This window comes from Epinephelus lanceolatus, chromosome 3 (assembly GCF_041903045.1).
Source record: "Epinephelus lanceolatus isolate andai-2023 chromosome 3, ASM4190304v1, whole genome shotgun sequence".
NCBI lineage: Eukaryota > Metazoa > Chordata > Actinopteri > Perciformes > Serranidae > Epinephelus > Epinephelus lanceolatus.
Genome location: NC_135736.1, coordinates 17,107,460 through 17,128,781, shown reverse-complemented (window position 1 = coordinate 17,128,781; position 21,322 = coordinate 17,107,460). Strand labels below are relative to the sequence as shown.

At 39.2% G+C, this 21,322-nt stretch overlaps 1 protein-coding gene across 7 annotated transcripts in view; it reads right to left on the bottom strand.

The window, feature by feature from the left end:
* micu3a (mitochondrial calcium uptake 3a) overlaps nt 1–21,322 on the bottom strand; it is a 34,005-nt gene that overhangs the window by 6,341 nt on the left and 6,342 nt on the right. For 3 of the 7 annotated variants that reach the window (XM_078165940.1, XM_033624403.2, XM_078165945.1), the window contains exons 3-9: nt 19,223–19,254; nt 18,061–18,139; nt 14,647–14,694; nt 12,588–12,670; nt 11,392–11,463; nt 10,112–10,153; nt 5,833–5,928 (exon numbers count right to left, since the gene is read on the bottom strand). In XM_078165940.1, the coding sequence (XP_078022066.1) occupies nt 5,833–5,928; nt 10,112–10,153; nt 11,392–11,463; nt 12,588–12,670; nt 14,647–14,694; nt 18,061–18,139; nt 19,223–19,254 (452 nt within the window). The remainder of the gene's footprint in view (nt 1–5,832; nt 5,929–10,111; nt 10,154–11,391; nt 11,464–12,587; nt 12,671–14,646; nt 14,695–18,060; nt 18,140–19,222; nt 19,255–21,322) is intronic. The other 4 variants (XM_078165946.1, XM_078165949.1, XM_078165953.1 and 1 more) reach the window with 2 other exon arrangements.

Here is a 21,322-nt window from a genome sequence, read left to right as displayed (position 1 = left end):
GAAGAACAACTGAGGGCAAGACGGACAAAGACATAACACTAAGCTGCCAAACGGACACAGGCACACTGAAGCCACCACATCTCATGCACGTCTCTGCAAATGCCACATCGACACACCTCAACAGAACCTCGAATCACAAACAACAACAGCACAGGACGAAACCCACATAAGCACAAATGCAGAGTGTGAGTCGATTCCACCTTTTTCCATCAATGGGCAAGAACCATAGTGTCCTATTGGCAACTTTACATTGTCTATTTCTTTTTTATATCTTTACTCTATTTACATTTTCTTCAATCTTAGCCCTTATGTCTTCCCTCCTAGTTTGCAAGTGTGTGTTTACTGAATGACCCTACTCAGTTGAACCCATTCAACAGGCTTTGGGATGTTTGTTGTGTTTGCTCATCCATTAATCTGTTACTTAGCATTTTCTAAATCCCTCACAAACACAAGGTGGCATGAGTACATTTCATGAGCCTTTGAAAAAACAGTGCCTAAGTATGTATGTATCTCACTGTTTGCCTATGTTGACGCTCCCTAACATGTACCTCAGAAAAAGGTGACTGTGCTTTGGAGCAGCTCCAGAAAAGACTCAGCCAGCGCCGGTGCAGAAAGAGAGGATGTCAAACGCCCATCTGTGTCTCTCTCTCCCTGCCATGCCCCACCCAGCCAACCCCTCTGTCCAATCCACGGCCATGCTGAGGTTTGTATGCAGACATAAGATCAGGTGGAATCTCATGTCCTTCTAAAGAGGAAGAGCTTTTATGCCATTTCCGTCATCAGCATAATTATCATCACTTCCACGATGCTATTCGTGGTTCTATACCTCCAGAGTAAAATCCTAAAATCCGAAGTGGGATAAGAAGAAAATGTCAAACAAGATGGCACAGGTTTACAAAAGGCAAACTACACAGATTCACACCCTTGATAGATGTAGATGTGTTGTCTGTTGTGACATAAAATGTATATTCATTCTGTCATTGGCGAATGACTGTAACTGAGCTGCAGGAGGTAATGATGGAGAGGAAACCACTGCGGGAACCACTGCGACAGTACACTGAAAACTCCACTGGCAGACGCCTGTTACAACAGCATTCAAAGCAGTTAACCAAATCTTATTGTGGTTCTCAGTTTTGGGAACTCGCGGCCATCACTGCACATTAGTAATATTATCTACAGTGAGATGTAGCAGATTAAGGCCCTAATCCAATTTCAAACAAACCGTCTTGTAGTAGATCCCACTGTAATGGATACAGATCGGTAACTCACTGAATAAAAATGTCTTCTGGGAAACAAACATTAAAAGTAAACCCTGTTTCAGGACCACCGGCATTAGTGTGACTCCCGACAATCAGTCTGTTTCTGATTCACTTTGCAGTCTGCTCTTTGAGTCTTTGATTAGGAAAACTTCCTTCGTCTAAACACAGACAAACTGAAACGATTACAGACTTATCATGTCAGTGTCTTGTTTTCTGTGTCTCACTTATGATAATGGACAAACAGGACAAAAATACATTTGCTCTTTTATCTTATAACTGACGCATTACTGATGTCTTTATGACACATGAGCGGTTCATACATCTAGACAGCATCCAGGTGGTGTGTCTCTGCCTCTCTGCCTCTCTGCCCTGCCTTCACCATATCTCTCCTATTCTTTACACAATCTCAAATTGTTTGTGTTGTCCTGCCAGTCATAGGAACACTGACACAAGAGACAGGTGGGCTAATGTCGATCATTTTGTTCATATTTTGTGAATCTACACGTGATTAAGGAATTCATAATGAAACAGATCATTGTCTAATCACTGTTGCAGCGACTTATCAGTTGTCCCCAACTAGTTTAAACTTTGAAGTGTTAATCCAGTTGGTCAAGTGACTTTAGTTTACATGGCTTCATGTGGTTAAAAAAAAAGTAAGGTGCAAATTTGGCACTGAGTGGAAGGTACATCAGTAGTGGTGTTTGATTGCAGTTAAGTTGAGCAAACTAACAACAGAGGTCATTGATATTTGGATGTCATGCACCACAGGAAATCTGTAAAATCAGTTAAATCAAATACAGAACCAGACGTGGTCATCTCTATCTACATGCTATGCTATGAACTGTTCTACCCCTCCCCCCAACTGAGCATGCTAGCAATTAGCTTGCCTTGCTCTGTTAAACTATTGTTAACTTTAACATGGCCCGAGCTAGCTTAAGGTAAACATCTGCTCCCTCCAAAGATGATTTATGATGAGTTATTAAGAGATACTAACACATCTCATATCAATGGTACCTTTAGCAACAGGAACAATCCCTTTTTGTTCTGGTTACGTGTTCAACACGCAGTTGCTGAAGACAAAAATTTAGCTTAGACTGGTTGTTCGTCGTTACAGACATGGACAGTGCAACAGGTACCAGAGCTCCGCAAAGACATTTTAGAGAATGCTAAGTTAACATTAGTTAAATATTTGTTGAAAAAACAAATTAGTTTTTGCTAAACTGAAAGCAAATTACTTCGAAAAGAACCACCGTGGGCGATTAGCCACCAAGAGTAGCCACTGGGACTAACCACAGACAGTCTATGGGACTAACTAGCTTAATGCTACTTCCGCTATCTCACTGGAAGTTGCGCACATAATCATTTCTACAGTAGTGCCCTCAGAGATAGGGTGGATGAAAATGATCAATTAGTGACCAAAAAACTTTGTGCTGTAGTGGAAAGAGTTTTTGTCAATGGGAGCACATTGGTAGCTGAGGGGTTACAGTGCATGCCACTTAACCGCAAAGTCCAAGGTTTCAGTTCTGGCCTCGGGACCTTGGTTTCATGTCATACTCCTCCCCGATTCCTACAGTCAAATAAAGGCAAAATGCTCCCCAAAAAATTTAGACACTGCATAGATTTTTTGTCTCCCTTTTGTCAAATTTAAAGTCAATGTATCAGAAGATTCAACAGGACACGTTGGCAATAACACAGACCCCTTTGAAGAACAGGTTTCGGTCTAAACTTGAGTAAGATGTAATGGCAAACTGATCACAACAAGCTTATCATTCCTGGAAGTGTGGCAGCACCGGTGTGAGCTCATCATCCCCGTGAAGACGTAATGGTTACCACGCCCACAAGGCACGAGTCAACACCTGGTGTATGCATGTGTCTATTTGTCCGTCTGTGTGTGTGTGTGTGTGTGAGCTTCAACAGACTTTGATCATGAAGCTGGAGGTAAAAACAGTAATTAGTGATGTAAACACTAAACGGTCTTCCTCACCCTCCTTATCTGTGAGTAATACCTTGGAGGAAGAGTTCATTGTCAGTCTTAAGCCAAGTCAGTCAGACTGTCAGTCAGTCACACCTTCCAGGGTAAAAAAAACAGCAAACTCTACCTTTCTTCCCACCGACCTGTTTTTCTTATTTTCCTATTTTATCTTCTACCTTCTCTCTTTCTGTTTCCTTCCCTCTCCTATCACGTCTTTCCCTTGTATCCTGCCCCTGCTCTGATTTCCTTTCTCCCCATGCTGCCCGTCAGTACCTCCTTCACCTGACAAACACAGAGGTGATTTGCTCTTCCCTTCCCTCCCTCCCTTCTTCTCAGCCTGTCAGTCCCTCCTTCTCCAGACAAAAGCAAAGAGGTATAATGGTGACTAATCTGTTGAGTAAACACATCTTTCTCTAAATACAACCTGTATCCCTCTTTCCCCCTAAATGTGTTTCCCGAACCTCTTCTCTCCCCACCCACTTTGTTCTTCAACATTTGCTCTCTCTGCTGACCTGTGTCATCCTCTTGGGGCCTCTCTCACCTGTTTGTTGTCTCCCTGATTTTATCTCTTCCCCTTTTTTCTTCACCCTCAGGTTTTCTGCTTATCTGATCTGGCGTTCTTTAAGATTTGTTGCAATTCCTGTGTTTCCTTTCTTTTTAAATAATCCCTTTTTCTTGTATTTGTGTCCCCATGTCTCACTTTTTGGGTGATGTTTTTAATGTTTTAAACCCTTACACTTTTAATCTCCTTGTTTGTCTCCCTTTTATTTTCCTCCCCCTCCATCCAACCCCCTGTCTGATTCGTCTGTTCTGTCCGTCTGACATCCCGGCAGATGAAAGGCTGCTCGGTGTAAATACAAGGTCAGTCCCATTACCCTCCACTGTCATTATCTCCACCTCAGCTTCCGCTGCCACCACAGCACGTAGCCTGTCATTAGTCACTTAGCTTGCTAGCACTGTTAGCTGTTATTAATCATTACCAACAGCTTCACCTTTTGTTGGATATATCGGAAAGACAATTTGAGAAGGTCATGCACAAACTGCCAAAATGTAAGATTCTGCAAGTACACTACATTTTTACCCATGCAAAAAAGGCTTTTATTTTTGTCCTGTTTGTTTGTGTTCAACAGATTTTTAGTCACACTAGCACCATGGCTCTAGAGACGACAATGTCTCTTGATTGGTTGGATCACCACTGTGGTACCGACTAAAATATCTCTACAAGATGGATTGTGATGAAATTTTGTACAGATATTCACATTTTCCAGAGGATGAATTCTTGTGATCCCTGATTTTTCCCCTACTGCCACCAAGAGGTTGACGATTCTTTGATTTTTAGTGAAATATCTCAGCATTTTTTGCTGGATTAGTCTGCTATTAATTCTGTCCAAAATGTTTGATAAATAACATTAAAGATGTCTAGCCTTTGAAGTAGAAGCTTTTGAGAGTTACTATCAATAGCCTGCTAGCCAAAGATAGCTGAGGTGGTCACCATTTGGTTTTAATTGCTTTAGTAGTACAAAGCAACAGACTACGGTACTCAAAATAACTCATAAATCATATTCAGTATAAGGGTAGTGCTGTGATGATCAGGGTTTTTGTATGTGCTCTGCAATCAGCCTTCTTATCCAGTTACCACTGTCATTAAACATGTTGTGGTGTAAACGGAGAGTGATTGGCACCAAAGCTACGGCACTAGCCACAACACAGCACAGATAACAAGGCACAGATACACATACAAAAGCATAACGAAGAGACCAAATGACAGAAGGCAGGTGGGAAAGAGAACAGGTTATCAGAATTTGGACGTTACAATATCTATCATCTAACCTCCAATACTAGATCTATATTGTCACACAAGTGCAAAAGATACAATTCTTTAGAAATAATAATCAATAAGAACAAATATGAAAAAGTTCTTGTCATATTTGTTCATCAGGAATACATGAGTGACACAATGAAATGGGGAAGACACTCTGAAGGAGCCTTGAGTTACTCCACAACTTCCTCTCAGTTTTTAAAGAGATCAATTTGATGAACATATTGTGCTTAGTACGAGGAAGTCTTTTAGAGGTCATCCAAACAGAAATCATTTCACACAGGGAAAGGGAATGGAGAAATGAGGGTAGTTTCTGTACCCTACTTAGGCCTGTAAAACAATGAAGCAAACTATTTGTCATATAAACAATAATGTTGAGGTAAGAATGGAAGACAGAAAGATGACAAGTAAATTATCAATATCAAGCAAAACCAGAATAAAAATGTTAGACAGAAAATGACTTTTTGAAACAAGCCTATTTTGACAAATATTTTGGCTCTTTCTCTTTTAGCCATGAAATAATCAATAACAAAATTTTAACATTTTCCACATTAATGTTGAGTTGTTAGGCATGACTGCTCCAAAAGTCAAAGATTAAGACCTTCAAAACTTTTATGCTGAAGGTTAACATTTCCGGTCTTATTCTGGCCAAGCTTGGTGGTATTATTTTAGATCTATGGAGCTAGTTGGAGGATCGGCCTCCACTACAGGGAACTGAAGAGGAAGAGTGAGGGATGGAGAATGGAGGGATGTAGGGACAGAGGACAGTTGGGTCTGTGTACCTCCGCAAGGTCAGAAAAGAGGACTTGACTGGCGCCTCGCCTCAGAATGTCCCAGTAACTCCGCGCCACAAACTCCTGACTGTCTTTTTTTAGCACCTGTAGGAGCGGTCAAGCAGGGCCAGGGTCAGTTCACCTACAACTCAACCACTTCAGGAAGGAAACTTAAGCTACTTAAATTCACTCTATGAGATCTCAAAATGTACAAACAGATTCATAAGGTTGATTTTTAAAATCCATTACATCTACAGTACATATACTATATATTAACAGCGTCATATACAACATTAATAAACAGTAAATACTTAATCAAGATAATTCTGACCTGGCATCTGATGCTCATTGAATTGTCTAATATGGAAATCCTCATTAAATGGCATAAAACAAACTATAGACATTCAACTATTTGCCAACCCTACATTGATGAAATACTTTTTTATTCGGAAGAAATGGATAATACAACTAGAAAATTTAAATGTTCAGAATTCATGTTCAGGTTACAAGAGTAATACCCATTTGTAATGTCTGATTTAACTAAATTCACCCCATCAACTGTAATAAGCACCAACTATAAAAACCTATTAGTGTCAAACAAAATGGGAATGAAGGGAGGAACGGTCAGATTTAGACAAACACTCTTGGTTAACAAAAACAACAAGGGTTATGTACGAGGAATCTGCTGTATGACCTTCATATCAAAATTACTAAAGCTACCATTCGTTACTTTGCCTATGTACTGAAACAAACACAATCAAAAATAAAAAAAAGAATAAAAATCTTGCATACATAATTAACCTCCCAAGCAAATACACAATTTTTCCACCAAAAAGCAAGTCTTCCTATGTAATCCCTGATAGTGAACCAGCTGAACATATTGCCATATTCCCAGACAAAACCAGCTGCTTCTGTTGAGAGCTTTATAAAAGACAACCACAGTGCTGAGCTCCTGACCACCCACCTTGCCTGTCTCCCCTGGGAGAATGCAGCAGTGGTCATTTTAACATGACCCTGCACCGCTCTTAACTTCACAGTGACAATGCAGCTATCCATCACAACACTGACAGGATGAGGAGTGTCTGTGTGTGTGTGTGTGTGTGTGTGTGTGCGCGCGCGTGTAAAAGAGAGAGACACAGAGAGAAATAAAGAATAGAGACTGGCTGGTAGCCTACAGTTACTGGACAGTACACATCCTCCTGGCAGTTTTGCTGCACTGTATTCTATCTCTCTTAGTAAGCATTCATTACCAGCCAGGGTGGGAAAACTGCTACAGTGGTTATCAGTGTATCTTAAGGGCAAATTAGGAGCAAATAAAGAACATTTTTAGTACAATGTAGGACAATTGAGTATTTCAGTGTCCAAATTCCATTATTATTATATTGATTTTAGTTTCTACTGCTAAGTATGACATCATTAAGTGAATTAATCATGAAGTTTTTCTTTAAATTTATAATCTCGAAGATTTTCATTTGATAAATGTCTCTTAAGTCACTATCTATTGCAGAATAAGGTAACACAACATGGTAATTGAGCCCAAGGACCAATGATGATAGTATTGCAATATTTACATATTTGCACAATTTTATTTTGTGTTTCATTGCCCCATGTGCCGTTTCTTGAGGAATCATTTGTTTGAAAAAATTCAGTCAAGGAACCCCGAGTTGTTTGGGTTACCTGAAGGTAATATGTTGTGCTGTCTCTTTTATGAGAAGGTTTTCTGCCTTAGGCAGATTTAAAGAAAATGCATGGAAACTAAGACAGAGAACAATGTATCTGTCATTGTAAGACCTTTTAGTAAATGTAATGCTTTTACATGTTTTCTTGCTGAAGTTGTGGAACTGTATGCTATGACTGGTCATTTGCCTGCCCTGATTGTTGTTGTCTAATGTCTTGTAAGCCCAAATTGGCTGGGCTCCATCTGGGGCACAACCCTTTAATAAATCAAAATCAAAATCAGGATCTGCAGTATCATGATCTGGTTGTCAAGGGTGACATTCAAGGAAAAAATGCTGTATTAAGTTACTGTTGATGCAAACCGAACATTTCCTACTGCTGCAGCTTTAAAACAAAATGATTTAACTGTTTAAACACACGCTGACTTTTATTTTGAGGTAGTCACAGGAAATGCAATGTGTTTTTCAGTGAGCTGAGCATTCACCGATACTGATAATCAAATATGTGTCCACAAAGCAAATCAACAGGCATTTTTATCATTTCATATTGCAGGGAGCGATGTAACAGTCAGGAGCAGCCACAGTGAGCTGTTAGATGCAGATGTGCAGGCAACAGGCCGTGTGCATCATAACATCAGATCACTGTTGCTCATGGAATGATGGGAGAAGGCCAATTATTGCTTGACTTCTTTATTAACTCTGTCACTTGTAGTATTAAACTGCATTTGCTGTTACAACCAGTAACTGCAGGTGTGGCCAAGTCATCCAGCAATGAAATCTTCGAGACTGCCACTTTAACAGAAATTTAACGAGATAGTCTTAATGTTATGTGAAAGTATAAATCTTTCTCTCCATTGAAAAGCAATAGGTTAAATGTTTGATATCATACCACTCAGAAGACAAATGTCACCTGTTTGCTTTCTTTATGTAAGTGTGAATATGCTCACACAACTAGTAACAAGCAACTTTCTGTCTGTGCGCCTGGACCTCCTTCAGTACAAATCTCTCTGTTCGTTAACAAAACCTCCAACGAGAACACACACACAGCACGTGTCCTAAAACAGTCCACACTGGACAGTGTCTGATTGTGTTTAGAGCTTTAAAGTGCCTCAAGTCATTCCAAATCACATCACTCTCATTTTGTAAGAGTTCATCTCTCCTGACCCCTTAAATCTATTACTCCTCTGCTGCCATCCCTCTCTCCATTCATCCCAACCTCTGCCATCATCCCTTGATCAATCACCCAGCTGACCTGACAGATGGACACCCTGTCTTGAAAGAAGTCTCTCTCTCTCTGTCACACTTATTCTTTCCATCCATCCATCCTTTCAAGGAGTCTACTGTGTACATTTTACTGACAACAGAGGATCAGGTGGACTGGGTCAGGGTAAAGGCTTGTAATTGACATTTACGACAAACAAATCAACAAGAGTCCGCAGAATAAGGCAAATACTTGATTAGCCAGATACCCAGCAGGTTGTGGAACTGATGTTGGATTATAAGCTTCATCAATTGGAGAAACTGTCAATGAAATGTGCCTATTACATGAACCTATTATGCCTAATAATTCCTGTCCCCATACCTCCCTCCATTGCTCCATCCCTTTAATTTCTATGGCCTACCATACCACTGTAATTTGACAGAGGCAGTGATATATGTTCATGTGAATTGCAATATTCAAAAAGTTACAGTGAAACTGAAGGAACAGTGCAACATTTTCAGAAATACTCTAATATGCTTCTTCGCTGAGAGTTAGATGAGAAAATTAATACCACTGTCGTGCAGTAAGCTAGAATCAGGTGACGATTAGCTTTGCATAAAGGCTGGAAGCAGGACGAGACAGCGAGCCTAGTGCTAGATACAGTGACTTCCTGGAGTCTTGGTGTCCCAAAAACCTGCAGAGACTTCAGAAAGTCATGCACCCACCCAAGGTATTGTCAAACACACATCCCGCCCAATAAAACCACATCTTGTCGTCTTTGCACTTTGGTTTTTGTACGAATTTAACAAGCAAGATAGAGTGTGTTACTCAGCTTTAGAGGTGCTGCTAGGCTGATTTCAGCACCTTTGAACGGAACCAAGTTAGCTGTTTCCCAGGCTTCTTGTCCTTGTGCTAAGCTAAGCTAACAAGCTGCTGGCTTTGGCTTCATATTTAACAGGCAAATATGAGAGTGGTGTTGATCTTCTGACCTATCTCTTTGCAATAAGAGTATTTGAAAAATGTTGAACTACTCCTTTAATCATATTTCCTAATCTTGAGAGATGCAAAGTAAGTTAAAAATGTTCTTTACCACAAAAAATAAATAAATAAATTATGACATTCAACAAAGAGTTTACAAGAGATTCTAGATATTCGGCAATATTCTTCATAAAACATCTGTCTACCATGACTGCTTATCCCTTTATAGCCACCATATTTAAGTCCCAAATTTGGTTCTATTATCTTAAAAAAGCTGTCAAATGTACAATCTTCTTTTTCAAAGGAAACCATGTAGCATGTAATAACCAGCAGACAGAAACAGCTAGCTCTCTGTTCGTCCATCCATCCATTTCTTTAACCATCTAAAGAAGAGCAGAAAGCAGGCTAAGGGGTTACGGTTTTGGATACATACGCTGTTCATGGGGGCAACCTGATATCCATAGAGCTGCATACTCTGACACACAGAGAGAGACACGAGGGAGAGAAAAGAGGAGGACAGAGCATGCAGTCAGAGAGGAGAGAAGGTAAAAGACATGTTAGTACATGCAGAGAGGCTGTGGATACGCTCTGCAGAGGGATGTGTCGTTTTCAACACATCTGTGATTATGTTTTGAAACAACACACACACGTCGCATTACAACACTGTGCGCTGTCCTTCACGGAGATGGTTTGCAAAGTGCAGCATTTTTATTCTTCAGGTTTTTCTTTCTTATAATTAAAATTAACTGTAAATGTTATTGATAGCACTTCCTGTGAGCTGAAAGCTTTACTGGGACAGATCTAAAAGACAAACTATTCATTAATAACTTTTTGATAACTAAGAAATTCTAAATTTAGCCCATCGAAAACTGGATTTCAAATTAAAAAAACTACAATTTCTACATTGTATTTGTAGTTTCAAAGTTATATATGCCCATATTCCTATTTTTTATATTAACAGATAGCCCAAACAAACATTCTTGATAAGACTCCCTTACATTTACATACATAAATTACCTCTACAAATCTTAACTGACTTGCCTTGATTTTTATTAGCCGACATGCTGTATATGCCAGCATCCATATATCTGTAAAACGCCAATATTCACCCAGTCTGACTAATTTATCATTCAGCTCATATTCTATGTGCAGGCTAAGTTAAACCTGCAGCTATAAACATCAAATGCAGTCAGTGTAGTAAAGCAAGGTGACCTGTGTTGTTCCAAAAAAATCACACAAGTGTTGAATGGGACAAATTCTTTTGAGAGTGTATCCAATTTAACAAGAACACAGTGATACCACATCGTCAAAAACTGTTCCCATACGGCGCATGCACTGAAACATGGTTACATGAAGGGTTTAGCTTACTTTACTTGCTCAAATACAGATGACAATTAACTTGGATGATGATGTGTCATTTTCAATACATCCACATGGCACAGCATTCATTTTGCACCTTCAGTAACTAAGACGTGTTGCATCATTCTACACTAATGGATGTATTAAAATGCCACTTTAAGAGGGAAGTAACTTCACAGTGATCTTTACTGTTTACTGTTAAATGAACCTCCAGGACAGTTTAGATCTTTGTATTTCAAGTTTACCCCAATGATGATAGCAACATTACTGACGTCCATGTCCATAAGGACTTATAATAATGTCGTTTTACTGTTGCGCTAACACACCTTCGACTTACGTTACCAACTTTCTTACCAACTGTGCTGACTTCTCAGCATCTCCTCTTCTCCCTTTCTTCTCATTTTTCTTCCGGAAGATCTCCTGGAGCTGTAATGAGAGAAAGAATGAGGATCTCGTCTGCAATTCAAAGCCAGATTCAAAGCTCTGTTTGAAGCTTAAATGTTCATATGTACAAACATTCACTGAGTTCACAAAGTCGTGCACTCTTTCAAGCTGGTCTGTGATGTGATTCAAGTATTGGCTTTCTGACAACATGATTAAGAGAGTGTTGGTTTTCTAGTTTAGCTTTTGATGGGACTTTTGGTCACATCTGGCAGAAGACTGCAGCTGTATTAGTATTAAATCTTAATTTGGAGAGTAAGTGGTCATTGCTTTGTATTTTGCTTTCAATGTACTGGGCTGAAAACATCATCAAATGCAGCTTTTATAGTCTACACACAAAACTGATTTTCAATACATTTTTATCATTAATTCAAATTGATAATGGAAATGGTTGCCTACAGCACTAAACCAAACGCTGCAGTATCAATTACAAAGGGCTATCTCAAGAGAATATTTCAAGAGTGAAGATGATAAAAGTGCCTGATGTTGTTCATTTGGGGTTTTAATTAAACTTAATCATTTGACCACAGATGACATTTTTAGGCAAAGTCTGAACTTCAGAGGTCAGAAAAATTCAAGCCTGTCGCCAAACCCTCACTGTGGGAATATTTTTTAGGTCCCACAACTGCCCAGTCCCACAGGATCTTCAACTGTTACCGCCCCCTCCCACTTATACACCATCCAACTCCCACCAGCCTCCGCAGGGACTTCGATCACTTCCTGCCTGCAGCAGTGCTTTCTATTAAAAATCTCTTGGTCCCATCCTACAGGGAGAGTGAGACACATGTAGCCCTTATAGGTTTTTAATCTAAAGAAATATTATTACAGTGAGGCTACTCAGATGTTTCATATTCTGTCTTTAGTAAATGCGATCTGGAAGTCAGCTTTTAAATGCTAATGCTTTTGCTAATGCAAAAAGCTGCTTCATCTTAAAGCAGCTGGGATTTAAGGTACATAAAAACATGAATTGTCCCTCCCTGTTTTACTGATAATCATTTCACATTGATTGTCAATATCTTCAGCATCCTAACCTAGCCCTTTTGCGATGGTGATGTTAATAATAACATATGAATTCAGTCATGGATTTTCTCTCAGTATCAGAGACTCACCACCAAGAACTCCCTCTTGTCCACCATCTGGTTGCCGTCTGCATCAAACATATTGAAAGCAATCTTAAAGCCAGCGTGGGGCTCTGGAGAACAGAGAGGAGAGCACGTAGGGTGAGTGTGTGCATGTGTGCATGTGTGCGTGTTAAAGGCAATTTTAAATCCAGTAATAGCATAGGAAGCAGTGGCATATAGGCTAGACAGAAGGGAGATGGGACAGATGGATAAATCTATATGAGCTACTGTTAACATTTGAATTTTTCTATATCACTCTGTCCATTTCTTAGAGATCAGGTACAGTTGTTGTTCTGCCAAATCAGATTTAGCTTGGGTCACTTAATGTTTTTATTCTAGAAATACTAGAACACATATGTTGGTTTGAAATAAAGATATTTTCAAGCAAAACAAGAACTGTTTCTCCTTTGTCCTTGTTTGTCCCTCACCTCGAGGAAGGAAGCCCAAGACATCATACATATTAATTTTGGTATTATTCATCTTCTTTTTAGATTTAAAGCTTCTGTTGAGATTTATCTTATGATGTCATCACCCTAAATAAAGGTAAGAAATCATTAAACATAATCTTATATTTGATTATCGTGATCTGTCTGCTTAAATGAATTAGTCTTTTTTATACATCAATTGTCTTTAATAAATAAATTTAATGCATGGTGCTAGACCGCTCTGTTAATACAGATGTGTGCTCCCTTTGTAAAGCAAGCAGGAGAGCAATGAGTTTTTGACCACAAAGAAAAAATGTTTTTGAAGGACTAAAAACACCAATAAATATCTCTTTTTCAAATAAATTTTGCCTTTTGGATTTAAAAACACTATGGGGTCATTGAAAATGTTTGTATCACATGAGTCAGAAACAATCCAACGCAGCCACAAATATTCCACAAATAGTGTAATGCTAATAAAATTACTGTAGCTTAATCTTTATCTGCAACTGTGCAGAAACACTGGGCTCAAACAGATTCAACAGACATGAAAAAAGCTGCACAGCATTTGAATGTTTACAATCCAAATGTCAGCACTCTGAACAAAGTTTTGAAGCTTTAAATTATTTGGTATAGCCTTGGTATCATTTTTGAAACTGATGCAGGTACAATGAGCACAGAATTAGTCAGAAACTGAATTTCAGTTATCAATAACAGCTCTTGAAATTACATTTAAGAACCATTACTTTTTAAAAATATTTCAATCTGAATTTCAAATGAACGTTGATTAAATTAAATCAGACTGCAAAAGGGCCAACCCTCTGCTGATTAATGTGTTCATGGTTAATGGCTGCCCTCTCGTTTGATACGAACACACTGACCAGTACTAAATACTAAACTCCTGTGACTTTCTTGAGTGTTGCTACAATTCTTACTTTATTAGTTAAAAAAGGTAAGAAAGCAGAACATTGGTGCTTTTGAGTTTGTTTATCGTTTACAGAAGAGAAAAGAGTTTAATTTTGAGTGGGAAAAAGAGCAGACATACTGTAGTTTTAAGGGTGTAAAGGGGAAATTCAGATTTAGATCCAGACACTATTTGTCCCAAAAAGGGTGATTAATGTGCAGCTTACTCAGTCTATACATACAACACTCAAAAACTCAAAAACTCACAGGTAGGGCAGTATAGTTCATATAAATAATAGAGTATAATAATAGTGAGTTTAGATATATAATGCAGTAAATTGCTGTTAACTCACTTGCTACACTCATCACTGTGGAGAGTAATACGTTTACAGGTTGTTGTTTTTTGAGGAATAAGCGTCACATTCCTTTCTATATTTAAGTTTTGAAAGGTTATAAGTAGAGGTATTATTTTCTTCTCTCTGACTCTCTCCCACTTTCTGTCTTACCCCAAGGGGAAGGGGAAAACCACCAGATTTGTGTCATAATGGCCTCTCGTCAAGTTCTGGGTGGGCCTGGGCAGAGTTCATATCACGTACCTCAGCTAACCCTCTCCCAAAATAAGCACAGCACACTGCTACAGTAAAGCAGGACAACCATAAAATAAGAGAGAAGAAGATGAGATGAAGTGAAGGAGGATGTGTAGAGGGACTGAACTGACTCACTTGTCAGGATGCAGAGCAGGAACAGGTACTCTGTGTATGAGATGATGCCTGGTAATGAGACCAAGACAGAGAGTTAAGGAAAAGGTCACTTTCAACACACACACACAATGTTTACAGATGTTCAAAGACCATAGGCCTCCTGACACATGCACACACATGCGCACACACACTAGCACACATAATCCTTCCTTTCATGAAGATAGCATCTTAAAATGTGTCTTCTGGAGCTGAGCTGCCAACAGCCATTTGGCCACACACCGTTTCTTTTTCTACACCCCGAGTGTCCAGAGTGAAGACACTGGCTGGTAGGTGTGTGTGAGTGTGTGTGCAAGTATATGTGTCTGTGTTTGGATAAGCAAGTGAAAAATGTTTTAGGAGGTGATCCTTTCTTGCCTCTGGGCCATTTAGGAATCTTTGTAGTTCCATCTCATCTCTTTAGCTCCCTCTTTTTCGCTTTCTGCCTGATCGTTCAGATAGTTCAGGGTGACTCGCTTGAGTGTTATGGGACACTGCTTTCCCCCGTGTGTGTGTGTGTGTGTGTGTGTGTGTATGTGTGTAGGTGTACATGACACCAGCTGAAACCTGTGTAAGCCTTGTGTTTTCCTGATGCCCGAATGCATTGTGTAGAGGAGCTGGTTTGGAACTGGATTCTCTTTTCCCCATGTAGCCTGAGCTGTGCAAAGAGCAGGAGATACACTCTGAAACTACTCAGGTTTCTAAAACACATTCTGCATGTTTACACTCACTTACTTTCAGTGATATGCTGCTGCTGAATAAAAAGATGGGCACTGATACCCATGTAGTAACTATCATTAGAAGAAAGACTTTTTACGTCAAAGTCAATGATCAGTCTGAAAAAAATTGAATTACTATGTATGCTATTTACTTATTTATTTCTGCATTTATTAATATTTCCTATGGGTTTGTACATTTCAAATTCAATTACACATCCTTAACTGCCTAAAAAGTTAAACAGCAGTTTGGCAGGAGATCACTATTACGCATGAAGATTTTAAGAACAGTAGCACTAATTTATGATCACTGAAATCTAATTGATCACTGCCACTTCACAGGTACAATGCTTTAAGATCCACTGAGAGCCATGCAATACTTCTGACATCAAGAGAAAAACATTTCCTCCCTTGTAATATGAAAGCGTTGCTGGTTAATCGAATCTAACTGAGAATCAACACCACAGTGTCCTGCAGATTTCAGCTGATTGTTTTAATTATCAGGGCCACATCAGTCCTGACAACTGCCACCGACTCCACACATACAGCAGACACTCCTAGTTTGCTAATCCACTCAAGTTGATTAGATGATAGTAAATAAAATGATAGTAAACAAAAAATAGAAAATTCAGGTCTACTTGCATAAGCCAGTATCACATATGATGTCTCAATGTCTCAAGACAAGTTATGAGACAGTTGTAGTTATAACTTTTTTTTACCATGGGTAAAAGATAAACCAATAACTTGTAAGGTAACTGTGTAAGGTATGTTCATACAACTGATATAATGGACAGCTGACATCATGCATTTAAATTTACTATGAACTGTAGTCTATCATGTAAATGCTGAGACCGCAATGGTAAACTAATAACCACCTAACCATGAAGCCACTACAACACTGAATACATTTCTAAACTGAAGTACTGTGCCAGATCACTGTGTAAGACAGGCCGAACTAATACTGACATGTTGGACAGCCCACCACACACACACAGACACACACACACACTGAGCAATGTTGAGGCAACTCTATGCATTCCTTCGTCTGACACATAGCTCTGTCATTCTCAGAAATCCAAAGCCATCCCAAGGATTTTAACTGTCCTCGCTCATCATGGCATGGAGAGGAGAGCATGTCCTGACATCAGCACACACACACACATACACACACACACACACACACACACACACACATATACACAGCTTATTCATTGTAAGAAAGCTGAATTGAATAAATGTGTGGATGAAAAATGCGTGGTTCTGAGGTAATACAAGCAAATAAGTACACTGTACATACTACATAGAGAGGTATTGTAGAATGCTGATAGTGAGTGAGCGTGCGCGAGTGTGTGTGTGTTGGTGTGTGTGTGGTCTTGGCAATATGCCATCAACAATTTGAATAGACATGCACTGTATACAACTACAGTCTCTTCCTCTTACCAAGTTACCATGAAGAATTAGGATAGGTTTACGGATTTTCTCTTTCCTCTTTTTCCTTGTGCTCTCCTTCATTCCTCCTCTACTTTGTCTGTTTTCCTGTGTATATTTGTCCCTTTACACTCCATCTACTACTTCAGTTTCTTACTTCACCCCACTCCTCTTTTACATGTCTAATTTCCTCTTCCTCACTCCTCATGTCTCTTTCATGTCCTCTTCCTTTTACTCTCCTGCACTTTCTGCTCTTCATCACTTTTTAAATTTCCTCTCTTTTTTTGTTTCTGCTTTTTCTGTATCACTCTGATTTAAAAGTCATGGATACTGGTCCCTGAAGTGTAAACGTGAAACACACACACACTTACACACATTAGTTACAAGATGTAAAACATCCTCATAGAGGAAGAGAGATGTTATATTTAGCATCTCCCAGTGTGTGTGTGTGTGTGTGTGTGTGTGTGTGTGTGAGTGTGTAATTATCACTATGGGGACTCACTCCCAGACTGCGTGATTCCTCTGTTACACTCTCCCGAAGCAAATGCTTTAATTAGGGGGAGCTTCTCTCCCTCTCTCTCTGTCTTTGGTGCTGTATAATTTGTTCTGTTCCCATATGCAATGAGGAGAGAAGAGGAGAGAGGAGGAGAGGAGGAGAGGAGAAGAGGAGAAGAGAGGAGGTTTATTTTTAGTTTTTTCAGCAGGTTGTTTGGCTGTGAGGGAGGACAGCATGGCTCCAACCCCGGATTAGAGACACCTACAGTGACACACACAAACACACACAAACACACACACAAGCTCACAAGCGCTATTTAGTCACACATCGTCAGGTAAGCCCTGGTATTCATAAAAGCAAGTGTGCTGAGAAGCTGCAAAAATGCTGTAACATGGTGAAAATTGTCACTAATTTACTCCTTATATCAACAGAAAATTAAACTGCCAGGTTGGAATGCTGCTATAACTATGTTACAGTGAAATTAGTATATTGAGAATATCTATGAAGCAAATAAAACTGTAACAGCTAATAACTCCAAATCCTAATCTAGCAACATTCACTGACCTTGTTATTATCTGACTTCTCTGATAACAATGAAATATGTGTTATTTAAGTGTGTGTGTGTGTGTGTGTGTGTGTGTGTGTGTGTGTGTGTGTGTGTGTGCATTTGAATTACTGTAGTGAGTGCAAATGTACTCAAGGTGCCTTTGCTCCTGTTTGTGTGCATGTGTGTGTGTATGTGTGTATACTCTCTCTGACCTCGTTCTCTGAGGTTGCGGAACAGTTTGGAGGATCCTCTCCATACTGGGGGAGTTTCTGACAAAATCTTCTCCAGCTCCTGACACACACAAAAACACAGTTTACACAATTTAAGTGAGTTGTGCCATACAGCAATGAATTTCTACCTTTAAACTTCAAAACATGACATTTGCATAGACAGAAACAGAGAGTGTACCGTGCCAGGAAAGAGTGAAAGGATTCCCAAAAATAACTAACCATCTCTACATGTAGTTTATTCTAGTATTGTTTCCTTTTTTTTGCAATTAAGTGATAAGGAAACAAAGAATTTGTTTTAAGTAAAAGTCTATTGAATGTATATGATGATATATGTACCATTTCATATTTCTTCTTTTAATACTTTAGATGTACACTTTGTAAATAGGTAACCCTGTGGAGCCTTCGACCAAAGGTGACGCTATGGAGCAACATTTGATTAGCATGTATCTGTTTTGCTTGTATCTCTGGCTTTAATAGAACGACCATGTGGGTAACACAGCACATATTCCTGCCCACTGCAGAGGGGAGTGATGCAAATGTGTACTGCATGCAAGCCACACTTTCCACAGATAAACAAGTGCCATAGGTAATGCACCGGGAAGGCAGGGAACAAGAAAACCTCTATTGGATGTAAACATCTGGGGCAGGAAATGCATTGAACATGTTGTGCCTTGTCATGAGATAAACACAATACCAGCTAACTGTTACAAATAAAATTAAGATTTCAGCCGGCAAGTTGGGAACCCCTGCTCTACTTCACATATTGTCTTCTCACAAATGACTTCAAATGTTGACATTTTATCAGTCTTTGTGCCATGCAGCACACATTTTGTGTTTTGTGCACTATTGCAAATAGAAACATGCCAGACTTTGCACAGCATCCAGTGATAAATGCAGCATGGAGGCCATTTAAGGCTTCCTTCACCTGTTTTTTCTTTACATACAGTGACAACAAAAACCAATAATGATGAGCAATCATGCATTGATGCTACTAAACATGTAAAATCTTCACATTTACATGAAAAAGCTTTTCAACAATCCTGGCAAAACCAGCATTTGAACTTTGCAGAGTCTGCAACAGATGTAACATGCAACAGATGCCTGCAACAGCAGAAGAGAGAAACATTAAGAGTGTGTCTCCCACCTGTTTGGCCAGGGACCTCCAGGGCCTCTTGTCTGCCAGGGAACGAGACAAAAGAGAAGAGAAGAAGAGGGGAAAGAGGAGAAGAGAGTTTGGGTGGGCTTGGTAAGATAGCATCTGTATGATCTAGAAATGGGTCTTAATGTGCCGGGTACAGTCACAACACACACACACACACCAACACACACAGACACGCTCACTGTATATACACTGTCATCATCACAAGCCCATTTGTACCGTCTAAAGTGCCCCGTGCTTGTCTTTGTAGTATGTGGAATGTCCCCGTAAAAGCACATACTACTTTTGTTCTGTTTTATACAACAAAGTTCATCTAATTCAACTTCAAAGGGGGCATTAGAGGATGTCGGCTGCTGAGAGGGTATGTGCGGCTGTATCGTATGTCAGTGAGCCAGGGTAGATGTAAACACACACATACAGGTGCACAGTTTGCACGCAATACAATCACATGCCCGCTGAAGAGAGGAATGGCAGCTCTTTTGGACGGGTGTTTGAACCAACGTCAACTTTTACATTTCTAAAACAGTTGTCACAAAGTAAAAAGAAAAAGTTAAGTGTCTGGTTTACATATTTACTGGCTAAGAGAGAGGGTGAATGTGAGCAACTGGAATGTGGACAAGTCGAGTGCGTGTATGTGTGTGTGTGTGTGTGTGTGTGTATATGTATGTGTATGTGTGTGTGTCTGACTAACATTAACCTCAGACTAAACAATAGCTGTAAAGCCATCTGCTTTGAGGCTGGCTGGCCAGGGCTAATCTGTTACAACTGGCAGCAGGCTGACAGAAACAGCAAAGATGTGTTTAAACCCAGCAAAGTGTTTTAAAACTTAGTTTTAGGGGGGAAAAGGATCTATTTTACACCTGGATCTGACATCCATTTTAGATAGAAGCTAAAAACATCAAATTAGTTATCAAAAGCACAACAACAAAAAACATTAACAGCAAAGTACAACAAATACAGAAAATAAAACTAAACTTAAAAGATTTGGATTCAACCACCGCACAAATATTCAGTAAAATTAATACTTTTACATGGTAAAACAACAGGATGAGTTTGTACTGTTAGGGAAAGTAACATTTAATGCATGATGTCATGTGTTGATGTAATCCATTAAAATCTAGATACAGTCCACATGTAAGAGGCATGTAAAAGGAAAACTTCGCCCACAAAATGACCATTTATAAATCAATAAGTCATGCCGTGTTACCTTGAATTCATAAAGAAAACTGTTTTTGTTGCATGCCTTTGCGGAAAACAGCAAACATATTAATTTATTGATTGATTGTGGACCGATTTACCAACAGCAAAACTCCATTTACGAACTCTCAAACAACTAAAGCAGTATAAATCAAGTCTCATTTATCCAGTCATATGCACAGTACTTCCCAAACACATGCATTTTTGTTAAAAAAAAATACAACTTAATATTGAAGTCTGGCTTTGAAGAGAGCACAGTTAAGTTTCACTTTAAATGTACTTTTGAATAGTAAGGTTTTAAAGAAAATCCATGTGTTTGGGAAGCACTGAGCAAACCACTGCATAAATGAGACTTTGATTTTACTGCAGGAGTTGTGTGAGTGTTGGTAAATAGATGTCTTGAGATAGCTTTGCTGTTGATAAACGTGGTCCCCAATCCATAAATCAATAGTTTTCTTCATGAATTTTTAAGTAACACAGCATGACTAATTGATATACAAATGGTCATTTTGTGGGTATTCCCTTCATGCCATGTGTAAATAGGACCCAGGTCATACCTGTATAGCTATGTCAAACTGAAACGGCTTAAACACAAATACAGAAAGTAATTTCTCTCAAAGTAACAATCTTGAGTTACTCGTGAGTCAGTTTCCTAACTCAAGTTCAAAAACATTTTGGGCTAGGAGAGCATGTTCTTGAAACAATATCCTCCCAAGACCCGAACTCTTGTTAGATATGCATTTTTAATTTCTCCTAGCTATTTGGGATCAGTAGGACACAATAAGTATAAAAAACTAAAATTGTCAATGATAATTAAGTCCCAATGTCCTCAAACAAGCACTTCCAAATTAACAGCGTCTTAGCTTGTTACTGTTGCTGAAATTGGTC